Source organism: Priapulus caudatus, unplaced genomic scaffold, assembly GCF_000485595.1.
Source record: "Priapulus caudatus unplaced genomic scaffold, Priapulus_caudatus-5.0.1 Scaffold14, whole genome shotgun sequence".
Classification (NCBI taxonomy): domain Eukaryota; kingdom Metazoa; phylum Priapulida; class Priapulimorpha; order Priapulimorphida; family Priapulidae; genus Priapulus; species Priapulus caudatus.
Window position 1 is genome coordinate 551329 of NW_014577075.1, and position 13096 is coordinate 564424.

At 46.3% G+C, this 13096-nt stretch overlaps 1 protein-coding gene across 1 annotated transcript in view; it reads right to left on the reverse strand.

Moving 5' to 3' along the window:
* LOC106809265 (neuronal acetylcholine receptor subunit alpha-7-like) overlaps positions 1-13096 on the reverse strand; it is a 98744-nt gene that overhangs the window by 40909 nt on the left and 44739 nt on the right. Inside the window, exon 2 of the mRNA XM_014812280.1 lies at positions 3109-3248. Coding sequence (XP_014667766.1) covers positions 3109-3248 — 140 coding nt within the window. The remainder of the gene's footprint in view (positions 1-3108; positions 3249-13096) is intronic.

The window sequence follows — 13096 nt, forward strand, 5'->3', positions numbered from 1 at the left end:
CTTGGCGTGACCCATGCTTAACTCAAAGCGACAGCAGACAGCTTCTTCTTCCCTCTCTACGGACAGAAGAGTTGTACGACAATGAATGATGCACGTACTCGCCTCTACCGCAGCCATAAGAAGCCGTAACAACTGAAGAAACTGCCACCGACTGACGTCAACCTGCAGCTGCATGTAGTCATTGTTGTAGTCAATTCACGAAAAATCAGATGGACACCGAAGACAATGAAGAGGAGCTAGGTGTAGATGACGACAATGACAATGACAATGATGATGCGGATTGAGGAGTAATGAGGATGAGGAGTCATAGCTGTTTGCTATTTTTTCGTTGAAATATGCCTATCTACTATCTATGAACAGTGAATTTACATTAAAGTGTCTTATTTTGACCGTTGACCTTCATTTTGACCTTGACCTTGACCCCATATCCAAAAAATAACTCCAGAAATGGATTCCCTGCCCTCGAAACCCCCTAAAAAGAGGTATTGCATGACACTCTAGGGCATCGAGATCACAAATTGTAAATTGACCAAAATCGAAGATGAACGGCGGCGGCCATCTTGAATTCCAAGAAATGCTCAACGATGCACAGGTAGCAACCAAGCTAAATCAGCTCTTCTAACTATATAGAACACATTTCCATGAAAAAAGTTTAGAGTAATTAACATTGCAGGGTCCCATATAGGACATATAGGGCCGGCAAACCGACTAGTATATGTATTCCATGTGTCAACTTTGTGGCGTATGCCGTCTGGCGGTTGATTCATACTGATAACTATGAGCGAAAATGACTTTTCCTATTTCGTAGTCTATATTGACATACAAATTCAAAAACGGCCGCTAATCAGCCAGGATAAATGAGCTGCGATGATAAATCGTGTGTGAGCTTGCGCTGCAAATCATTACTAGTCTCGGGTAACTCGGATTTTGCATTTACATTTTCGCTGGAAAATAAGAAGTGGATGCGTCGCACAAGTGGCGCTAGCAGTTACGCGAAAGAAACATTTTCATATAAGCCTTAAAAGCTGTTCATGACTGCGACTACACATACTCAGATACAGACCATTGAAATGTGTTTTATTTGTTTAGGCGTTTCGCGTGGTAATATTCGCACACCAAGGCGCGTGTCACTGTAATTACATATATCGAGCAGTGAAATCCCACTAACAGCTTTCGCTCTGAGGCACCAATCACCGCAACACTTTATCATTTACCGACTGGCCCTTGAAATATGCTCGTATGTTCTTTTCTTACCAGACAGCCCTAACGTGAAAAATTACCAATGGCCGGCTATAATTCGGTTGTCCAACGACTACACATGCGTTTGAGCAGCTGCATGATTGCTTTGATTTGCGTGTTGATGGTGGACAGCTAAAAATTGTCGACCGGTGAAGACTGTCTATCTAGCAGGTGCATGAGCTGAAAGAAATCTCGTATCATACGCATCACGGTAGATAATTAATCTATTCATATGATGACTGGTGGCTATAAAATATAAATGTATGAAAATAACGCACTTTCAACTAATAATACGGCAGGCATCAACATTGGCGCTCAATATCCAAACTTGTCTTCCTTCGTTACACTATGCTTGAGCGTCCCTTCGTATGACATTAGGTGCATATTATTCTATCACGGGTTTATCAACACTGATGCGCAAGCGCAAATACTCCGCGGACCGACATATATACAAATGTACGAGAGCAGTGATAATTTACGAGTATAGATCGTTTGTTTCATTTCCTTTTCGCGTCATTTACCTCAACTATGGTGCAATTATTTAATAGCTGTTACGCGTTTAACGACGCATGGCTAAACGATACCCTCACTAGACGACGTAGTGAACATCGTCACAAAGTTACACACACGCGCACACGCACGCACGCATGCACGCACGCACCCACTCACACAACCAACGCACTCACGCATGTATGTGAGGACATCACCGCAAAACGCCTCCCCCCCCGAAACGCACACGCACAAACTCACGCACGTACGCACTCACTCACGCACAGACGCACAGGTGCTATGTAGGGGCCCACAGTGCATTACAGTGATTGTAGAGACGCGGCTTTTAGAATAAAATAGCTCCATGCGTATTACAATATTATGCGAATTACTCTGCGGATTAACACGAACTATCAGGGAAATACGCAATTAAGTTGTTTCGCTGCACGTTTTATCCGAGTAAAACAAGATTAATTAACGATATAATCTACGTCATTAATAATGGACGTAAAGCTGTGTATACCGTTTGATATGAAGCAGATAAAATCGGTCTCACGAAAAGCAGCTCTCTCTGTCTGTCAGCAGTTGCGCTCGTTCGCACTCTCTACTCCTCTCTCTGTCTCACACGCACGCACACGCACACACGCGCGCGCGAGCGTTCTGCTACATCCACCATCACACACCCACTCAAGGCTTTCGTTCCACGTTCCGTTACCTTCGAAAATCCATTTATATATGCTCTAGCGTCTAACGATGAGTTTGAAAACGAGCTGCACTGCGTTTTTCGAGTCATGGAATTATATCTCCCAACTTACTGTAAACCGGTGATAAACTTTTTCTTAGAAATACTTACGGTTATATAGCACTAATAGAAACGGTTTGGTTTACGATTACAATTCCAAGCCGCTCTTTCTGTTCAAATTATCCGTAACATCTGGACTAGTCGAAAAACTATATATATATATATATACCAACAACAATATACTTAATTCTGCTTCAATCTACTCTCCGCCGGCATGTATAGTGGCTGAGGTGCACGATAGTTACTGTGTGGGGAGACCTGACAACGGGCATTTAATATCGCTTTCTTATTAATTTTCGTATTCTACACACTCTCCTCCTAGCACCTCTCCACCCCCAGCCTCCTTTTCCACTCTCCACTTCTTCTTCCTCCTCCTCCTCCTCCTCCTCCTCCTCCTTCCCCTCCTCTTCCTCCTCTTTCCCCTCCTCCCCATCCTCTTCTTCTTCTTTCTCTTCTTCCTCAATCCTCCTCCTTCTCGTCCTCCTCCCCCATTCCACCTTCCTCCCCTTCCTCGTCCTCTGCCTATCTTGATTCACATTTTACTAATGCATGCACAGCACCTCGTCATGCTCACTCACCACATCGATGACCTGCTGCATGGTTAGACCGAAGTTCACGACCACCGTGTCCGACTCATTGGCCACGGGTCTCTCCAGCGGTTCGTAATCCGCTAGCAGGGTCCTCAGCAGTCGGCGGGCGTGCGGACTCTGGCACGTGTCTGCGGGTAAACAAAAGCGCGGTTCGTTACAGCACAGCACGCAATAACTCGGTTACGGCTTCACAGACTCACGGTGCGAAATACTACTGCGAGATTCCGTCCACTTTTGCTGCCTACACGATTACCGGCCATGTATCTATCAGTTCCATAGTTACTATGTAGTTAGTATGTTCCCCATATTCTGCAGTTCTACAGTTACTATGTAGTTAGTATGTTCCCCATATTCTGCAGTTCCACAGTTATAATGTAGTTAGTATGGTCCCCATATTCTGCAGTTCCACAGTTATAATGTAGTTAGTATGGTCCCCATATTCTGCAGTTCCACAGTTATAATGTAGTTAGTATGTTCCCCATATTTTGCAGTTCCACAGTTACTATGCAATCGCTATGTTCCCGCTGCTCGACAATAGGTGCCCACTCCGTTCACGTGGTCGACATATTATATGGAGTAATAATTTAGAATATATAAAAAAGAAGTACGTGTATTGAAAATGTGGAATGGTTTATTTGATAAACGCTTATTTCGCATTTGTTTGAAAAATTCGCGTTGCATCGACATGTCTAGAAATATAACATAAATAAAACACAGAACTACGCCATAAACTTGATAATTTATGAGAAAGCCAAACTTTTAAAACCGTGACGCAATTCATGTGTTAACCATGAGGCCTTCGATGGGGGCCTTTTGGAACTTGCCCCTGGGCCTATAATATATTTATCTGTTGTTACCGGCAAAACAACCAGCACTTAATGAGGCAATAATAATTATTTGTTAAAGACTTGGGATGATATCAACGTATTTCAATATGTAAACATGTAGCGTTCGTACTTAAATTAGCTTCAAGTGATTGAAGAAAAGTAACATGAATTTTTAAGTAGGTAAACACTCACTGTGTAGGTAGAACAGGTATAATGTCCGGCAACACACACACTAACACTCATAGTGTCCAGATCCGTCGCAAAGTAGTTTCTCAGCAAATGCAACTAATTAATTCATCGCTGCGCATGCATGTTCAGTAAACATAAGTTAATTAGTGGTAAATCTAACTAATAAATCCTTGTACTTGTCTGGATTGCAAATCGCCTATGCGGCAACACGTCCGGTGAGCGAGTGTGCGTGCGTGTGCGTGTGCGTGTGTGTGTGTGTGTGTGTGTGTGTGTGTGTGTGTGTGTGTGTGTGCGTGCGTGTGCGTGCGTGTGTGCGTGCGTGTGTTCGGACGTGTGCGCGTATCCACTATCCTTTCTTGCATTGCGATAAAAGCAGGCAGTGACAAAAGTTGAACGTTTCATCCGCGCGTGGTGAACCTAATTGCGGTGCATGAATGAAACGATTAACATATTTAATGCATGGTTTCGGCACAGCCGAGGGAAAAGCTTCGTAATTCTATTGCCGGATATGCATGACTTAACCGACTCGATCTGACAGATCTAATCGATAATCCAGCGCTTCCCATCGGGATTGGCGTTGTCGTGCTCTCCTGCGCGCTGCAAGAAGCGTTTTCTCCTGAAGTCTCGTCTCTCCAAAGCCAGTCGTGGTGCGCCACGAGAACTAGACATATAAGCTGTTTGTGTAGCATCTTTCGTCTGGGACACGTGAATGTTGAAGCACGAGTAGCTTTTTCGATAACGCTTATGCTAACGTCTCTCTCGATTTGCATTACGAGATAAATATTCGTTGATGTTAGCGCGAGGGAGCGTGTGCCTGTCTGCACGCGCGTCTACATGAGTAAACATGATTGTGTCTGTGTGTGTGCGCGTCCGTGCATGTGCGCGTGTGCGTGTGTAAAACATGATGATGGTGATGGTGATGGTGATGGTGATGGTGATGGTGATGGTGGTGAGATGGTGGGGATGTAAGCGGGCACGTACAGTCACTATGACGCGATGAAACTGTGAAGAGCGGATTAATATTTTGTTTCATATCGCGCTGCACCAACGTCAACGATGTGCATAGCAGGAAAACGTTTCGACTGCCAATCATAATTGCCATGACATTTTAAACGAGGAGGCGTATTCAATAGCCAGGTATAACAATAGCTATCAGCCATCGCATACGTAATTACACAAATTAACATGCATTACGATCAATCGAATTTCTATAATAAATTTAAACTCGGCAAATTATGCGAAAAGAGCGAAAAATTCTCATACGTACGAGATGACAGAGAAAAAAACGAGATAATATTCCGATTTAACGAACCGGAACGAGATATAAGGGTTAGGGAAAAACGCGGAAACACAAGAGCAAGATAATTAGAGCGGAAAATGTCAATTTTACAGCTGAACGAACGGCTTTTTTCTTCCTGAGCTCACCGACAAGCTTCAGCAGTGCACATGTCAGATGCGGCGCGTACAACAGTCTCTTCATTCGTCACGCGGCGGCTGACAGAAACACACACCGAGAGCTTCTGGTTACTACCGCTGAACTCACAGTATCGCTACACCAGTACGTCTTTTGTGTTTTGTTTACTCTACTGGTTGGACAGTAGCTATGCCCGTCAAGATGCTGCGATTGACGTGCGCATGGAAACCTAGAATACCGTAGTCATTGTCGCCTCGCTGGGACTTGAGCTAGGTCGGATAGGCATGCATGCGACCAACTGAACTATATCTTCCGGTAACAAGCAACGATGACTATTAGCTGACCGATGTACTCTCCTAACGCTTGCGTGAGAAAACACAGCAATACACGTGGCGAGTGAACGATGTAAAGCCAATTCCGTCGAATTACCAAAGCAAAATTGTGCACCGCCTGCGAATTCCAATGAGTATTTAGTATCAAATGAACAATCGGGGTAGTAATCATGGAACCTCGATAAATCCGGTTTCCCGCCGAGCGCGCGCAGTACGGTTTCCTTTCCGTAAAATTTAATTCGAAAAAATTGCGCCCGAAGGTGCCTGCGGATAAATTCTGTATAGGATAATAGCAATAACGTAAACCCTCGGAGAATTTTTCGTTGTGAGCAAACATCATGTCGTTATCGGAAAAGCATTTTGCTGGGCGCGCAATAGCAGACCCATGTTCTTGGTTCGACAGTGAAGACACTCAGCGTGTACTGGTCGGTTTATTTCGAAATGGAAAGTCACGATAAAGAAGTTAAAGATACGCACAAAGCCAGGGCGAGCGAGGAAATAAAGAAAGAAAAGAAGTGCGCGGGCAGGATGAGGGGCAGGGAGAGAGAGGGAGAGAAGAGGGGCGAGAGGCGGCGAAATGAAAATGGGAGTTAGCATGAGTAAAAGGAAAAACAGAAAGAGAGAGATTGGTGAGCCTGGGGAAGAAGAGAAGGAGGAGGAGGAGGAGGAGGAGGAGGAGGAGGAGGAGGAGGAAGAGGAAGAGGGGAGAATGAGGAAGAGGAGAAGGAGGAGAATGAGGAAGAGGAGGAGGAGGAGAATGAGGAAGAGGAGAAGGAGGCAGGGCAAGAAAAGAAAAGATATAGAAGGCGATGTGAGATAAAGAGCAGTGTGTGAGTGAGAGAACCTGAAAACATCTCGCGCAGTGTAACGTTCTCAATTCAGAAAATAGCTAAAACCTAAAAAAACATATAATATTCATCGCGCCGCTTGGGAATGCTTCGTTCGGCACGCATCCTTACGTAGAATGGCTTAAATCTATTCATGCACACAACCTCGAGTTTTAATTGGACTTCATATTATGTGCGGGTACGGAAGAAAGTACACACCCCACACGCGCGTACCCCCTCCACATACATACACACACACGCACGCACGCACACACGCACGCACACCCACATACACACACACACACACACCACACCACACCACACCACACCACACCACACCACACCACACCACACCACACCACACCACACCACACCACACCACACCACACCACACCACACCACACCACACCACACCACACCACACCACACCACACCACATGCCCAAGTGACACAAGGCAATAATGCTTGGGATTAAGTATATTAATATTTATTCACCTATAGGTAATATAACAACTAGCCGGCCGCTATTTATTCAAAATGCCTATAGACGCGATTCTCGAGTTCGAGTTGCGGGTTTTTTTTCTTGTGACGCAGCAATGCTAACCATTTTTACAGTTTCATTTCAAGGCTATCGAGAACGCAGTTTGACTCGCACAAGGGTTCTGTGATGTTTCACGAATTATATATGCGTGTTGAGAAACCTTAAATAGGTGGCATTTTCAATTATTGTAGCTAAACCATGTGGTATTGCAGTCTCACGCTATATTTTTGACATGCACCAGTCGATGTCATTATTATAGGATCCGACAGAGTCCACTAGCTGACAGATTGCTTATCTATATTACACGCTTTTATCCATTTCATCACTACGATTACCTACTGTGTGATCGTGAATTGAATGGGCGGCGGTGGTGGTGGTGGGTCCGGCGTAGGTCTAGTCGGAGCAACCACTGACATATTTACCTTAATCATAGGAATTAGGTCAAGCACAAAGTATAATATTACTGGAGACGTTCCCAGCAGAATATATCCCATATAGTAAAGGCGATGAGACAATGAAGACAGTGGAGAGATGTGGTGGCTGGCTAGGGCTGTCATAGCACAGCTATATAATTTCTACCCGAGGTTGCCACGATCGCCTGACAATATCTACGTATTAAAGGTTAATAATATCCTGTTCGGTCAACCAACGTGAACCAGCTGACATATTTTCGCTATATTTCCCAAGATATATAAACCCGTGTGTGTATCCACGGAATGAATGACGGAGCGTTGGGCCTTATGAGCCACACTGAAGCGCGCGCGGTTGCATCTGTACCGTTGGTTTGCACGTCTGAGGTCCATCCTATAGCATTGCTGTACGTGAACAAATCGACGTTTTACCGACATTACTTTGCTGCGCTCTAACGCGCAGAAAGGTTTATTAGAAGGACAGATAGCGGCTCTTAATGCCTTTTGAGCAAAAAATGTTCGTGGTTAGCAGACGAACTTTCGATTCCTCCCAAAATATATGAGAACAAGTAGCGTGCAGCGTGCGTTTAACCCGCTAAGCGGTTATATGATGGACATCGGCGCTCGTTTGAAGTGACAGAACGACGCGGCCTATTCCTCTGCGCACTGCATTGACAAGCTGTCCACATGAGCGAACCGTCGCAAGATGCTTCGGCAATACAAATATCGAAGAGTTGATGTTGCAGACGGGGAGATGTAATGTAAAAATAGCGGAGGCATTATCCAACCAAGTCGCATAGAGCTAAGTTTAGCGCGTATTGTAGTAGATTTTCGTCCTTCTAAAAATATTTGTTCATCAACTTGATAACATTTACGGGCATGTACGCATCAGAATAAACATGTAGTTTGCATCGTTAGTTATAATTAGATTTGCATATTTTAATCTAAGCCAACATTTCGATCTATATTATTTAGCGAAATAGCCTATGTAGTACATATCGTATATCGTACGAACCGCATTTCCTTGCGCACTGCCTCCGCATTTCTCACAGAAAGTGTGTGTACAATAAACAAAATCCGCAATCAATTAATCTTTTCGCGTATAGCGCTGCTCTCGTGCATCTTGATTTTATACCCACCCTAATTAAGGCTGAGAGGGTCTATGTCTCCCTGGGTACTGCCGGAACGTACCCTTGGTACGGTCCGATATACCGTAACGTACCCTGGTATACTATCTAATATGCCGGACCGTACCTCGCCTACTCCACTAACGAGTCTAGAGAGTCGCCTACGCCTACTCCCTAACCCTAACCCTAACCCTAACTCTAACCCTAACCATATCAAATAGTTACCAGGGTACGTTCCGGTATACCGGACCGTACCCAGGGTACGTTCCGGCAGTACCCTGGGAGACATAGACCCTATGAGCCTAATTAAGTGATGCGTGTTCGATAATGTTTCATGGTTAATAACCTTCTGGTTTTGCTATGGGATGGAGTTAGAATGTTTGCATGACAAACGATGTCAGCTGGTGATTGCATAATAGTGCATGCGCGCGTGCGCGTGTGCCTGCGGGTGCGCGTACGTAGTAGCGTACATGAGCGCGGCCAAGTATATGTTTACGAGCTAGTATGCGTGTGAGCGGGGCCGCGTGCATAGAGTTATGCATATACTTGAAGATGGATCATGTGTGACTGTGAATGTTCATGAATGTTCAACTGTGAATGTTCATGAATGAAACAGCGGAATGTTTTCATTTTTCTCTGTGTAAAGTTCGCCCTCCTGCCCTCCAAAAAGCATTTCGGGCAAAAACGGGAGATTATGAGAATCAATTCTCATGATCAGTCGAATGCTGGAGGAGAATAACAAGAGCATGCTTCTTCTGTAAACAAGGACATACCTGCCATTGCTCGACACACGTCATTCGCCTCACTGTTACGTGTCGAACACGCGACAGAACGAAGCGAAATATACTGTTAATGACATAAACACCGCGTATCAACGCTCGTGACTCATTCAAGCGACGCGGTTTCGCTAATTGCAGCGTATTTTCTCCCCGGCGTTCGCTGGGACAGGACGAGCCACGAACCATGCTCAGTACACGCACGGAGAGTGAGCTAACTATAGGTGGTTCGTGCGTGCGCTCCAGCGCTGAGCTGATCAATGGAAAATGCTAAGCGTGCGATAACCTGGGCGCGTGCTACATTACTCATCAGGTTTCGCATCGTCACGCAGCAGCGTGTATCTATGCGCTTCCTCGTGCATAGAGACACCAAGCTTCCTGAATCCGTTTGCTTCACGCTCATTCTCGCGCGTTCGGCGTCTGTTCTCGTACGTAGTTGTGCATTATTGTGTATCCCCACGTATCCTTGCGCGTCCTCTTGGGTTCTCGCGCATTTGCATGCATCTTCGTGTATTCTTGTGCGTTCGCGTCCATTTTCGTGGGTTATCTTGTATTCCCATACATGCTCGTCAATTCCCGTGCGTCCTCGTCCATTCTCGCGTGTCCTCGTCCATTCTCGCGCGTCCTCGTCCAATCTCGTACATCTTCGTCCATTCCCGTGTGATCGCGTGCATTCCCGCGTGTCCTCGTCAATATTCGTGCGTCCTCGGCCATTATCGTGCGTCCTCGTTTATTCTCGCGCGTTCTCGTCAACTTTCTAAGTCCACGTTCATTCTCATACGTCTTCTATTCTTGTGCGTCACGGCGCATTCGCGTGCGTCACTGCCCATTCGTGTGCATCACCGCGCATTCTCGTGCGTCACTGCCCATTCGTGTGCATCACCGCGCATTCTCGTGCGTCACTGCCCATTCGTGTGCATCACCGCGCATTCTCGTGCATCCGGGTGCCCCAGTTTCGTCGGTCCGGCGTACACTCTCGCGCATTCCCGTTTATCCTGGTCCGCTCTCGCTCATCCATCGTTAATTCTAGCGTGTCTTGTGGATTTTCATGGAACCGGCGGGATCACACACACGGGTGGCTGTATGCAAAAGATGCATATATAACGAATGGTTATCGGGAGAAAGGTCGGTTGTGATGGAGCGAGATGATATAGTGATAGAGAGAGGAGGGTTATAAACGATAAACAAAGTAAAATGGAGGGGGTTTAAGACCGGAGTGGTGGTATTGGGAGGAGTCCGTTAGTGTTGTGGAGGGAAGTCAAGAGGGAGGGCTGGTGATAAAAGACGAGTGACGTTGATAGGGAAGAAGGGTGGTGGTGGTAGAAGAAGAGGGACGTTGATGAGGGAGGGTGGTGGTGGTGGTAGAAGAGTGACGTTGATGAGGGAGGAGGGTGGTGGTAGAAGAAGAGGGACGTTGATGAGGGAGGAGGGTAGTGGTAGAAGAAGAAGGACGTTGATGAGGGAGGAGGGTGGTGGTAGAAGAAGAGGGACGTTGATGAGGGAGGAGGGTAGTGGTAAAAGAAGAAGGACGTTGATGAGGGGGGAGGGGGGGGATGGTAGAAGAAGAGTGACGTTGATGAGAGACGAGGGTGGTGGTGGTGGTAGAAGAAGGACGTTGATGAGGGAGGAAAGTGGTAGTGGTAAAAGAAGAGGGACGTTGATGAGGGAGAGAGGAGGGTGGTGGTAGAAGAAGAGGGACGTTGATGAGGAAAGATGAGGGCGGTGATAGTAGAAGAGAGACGTTGATGAGGGAGGAGGGCGGTGATAGTAGAAGAGGGACGTTGATGAGTGAGGAGGGTGGTGGTGGTAGAAGAAGAGGGACGTTGATGAGGGAGGAGGGTGGTGGTGGTAAAAGAAGAGGGACGTTGATGAGAGAGGAGGGTGGTGGTGGTAGAAGAAGAGGGACGTTTATGAGGGAGGAGGGTGGTGATGGTGGTAGAAGAAGAAGGACGTTGATGAGTGAGGAGGGTGGTAATGGGAATATACGCGGGCTTGATAGGAGAGACGGTTAGGGGGGCTGCATGGTGATGAAAAGTAGAGACAAAGGTATAGATCAGGAAAGAGGGGTGGACTGTGATGGTGTAAAGGGAGGGAGCGGGGATTGGTGATATCTTAGGCTAAAAACATAGCTGTTGCGAATGTTGAACACGTCGCCATACTACGTGAGCCTCATCGGTAAACGAACTCATTGTATGGTGACGCCGACAGACAGAACTCGCCACAAATTGAGGGGGCCGGGACGCATAGAACGTTTGATGAAATTCGCAATTAACTCGCCGTCGGCTCTTCATTACGGGCATTAACGCCGTGCCCATTTGCCGCAGCTGCGATGAATAGAGGGGTTGTTTAGCTCTAATACCCGCGATACGGCCGCCTATCGTGCTGCGACCGGGCGCCTGTTGTCCACACTTCCTGTGCGGAGCTGCGGTCCGCATGCTAACTACCAACACTTACCGCGCAGGCGACACGCGCCATGCAGGAGTCGGTAGCGCGGAGCAGCTTCACATCCCCTACATCTATCTACATATCGATTTAACTACAGTCGATTCCCGAAAGTCCGCCGGGCATTTCGTTGACATAAAACTGAGCGTATATTATTTATCGTGCGCGGCCGCTTTAGCGTTGGTTGTAACAAGTTTAATGTTTTCGAATCGCCACGTAAAGCGCCAATCTTCGATCCAATTACGAATCTATTCGAAAGCCGATATGAGAACCAAAGAAGACGGACATTGCCAGCAGAAGGACTGATTCCAAGCCGTTCTTATTGCTTTTTGAGTATTATCGGTATATGGACAGCATCATCGTGTGCTAGAAGAGGCGAGGCAATATTGCACTGAAGTATAGCAATTACTTGTCAAGAGCTGGTACTATTATGAATAGATAAAGAAGACCAGACCAGCGCAATTCATCATAATTGACACATTTAAATAGCAGTCTGCTACTGAAGCGCCTTCAGCTGCGTGTCATAGAAATTTACATTTTTTATATCGAGCAAGTATAAAAGTGCAAGTGACAAAAAATTAGTTTGATTGATTCTGTACCGTGAACGACATATTCCCGTGGCCAGTCTTCAAACTTTACTTCTCCCTTACTCACAGTTACTTCCATCCATCCATCCATTTATTCATCCATCCATCCATCCATTCATCCACCCATCCATCCATCTTCAGTCATTCGCATCATCCAGCATCCATCCATCGCATCCAGCAGCAGCAGCCGTCATCCCTCCATCCGCAGCCAGCCATCCATCCATCATCACTCCATCCTCTCATCCATCCAGTCCATCCACTCATCCATCCATCCATCCAATCTATCATCATCCATTCATCCATCATCCATCCATCCATCAATCCATCCAACCATCATCCATCGCAGCCATCCATTCTCCCAGCAGCAGCATGACACAGCCAGTCATCCTCATCCAGCCAGCCATCATCATCCATCATCCATCCATCCTTCATTCATCAATCCATCCATCCATCATCCTCCATCTCCACTCCATCATCCATCCATCAATCTATCATCATCCATCC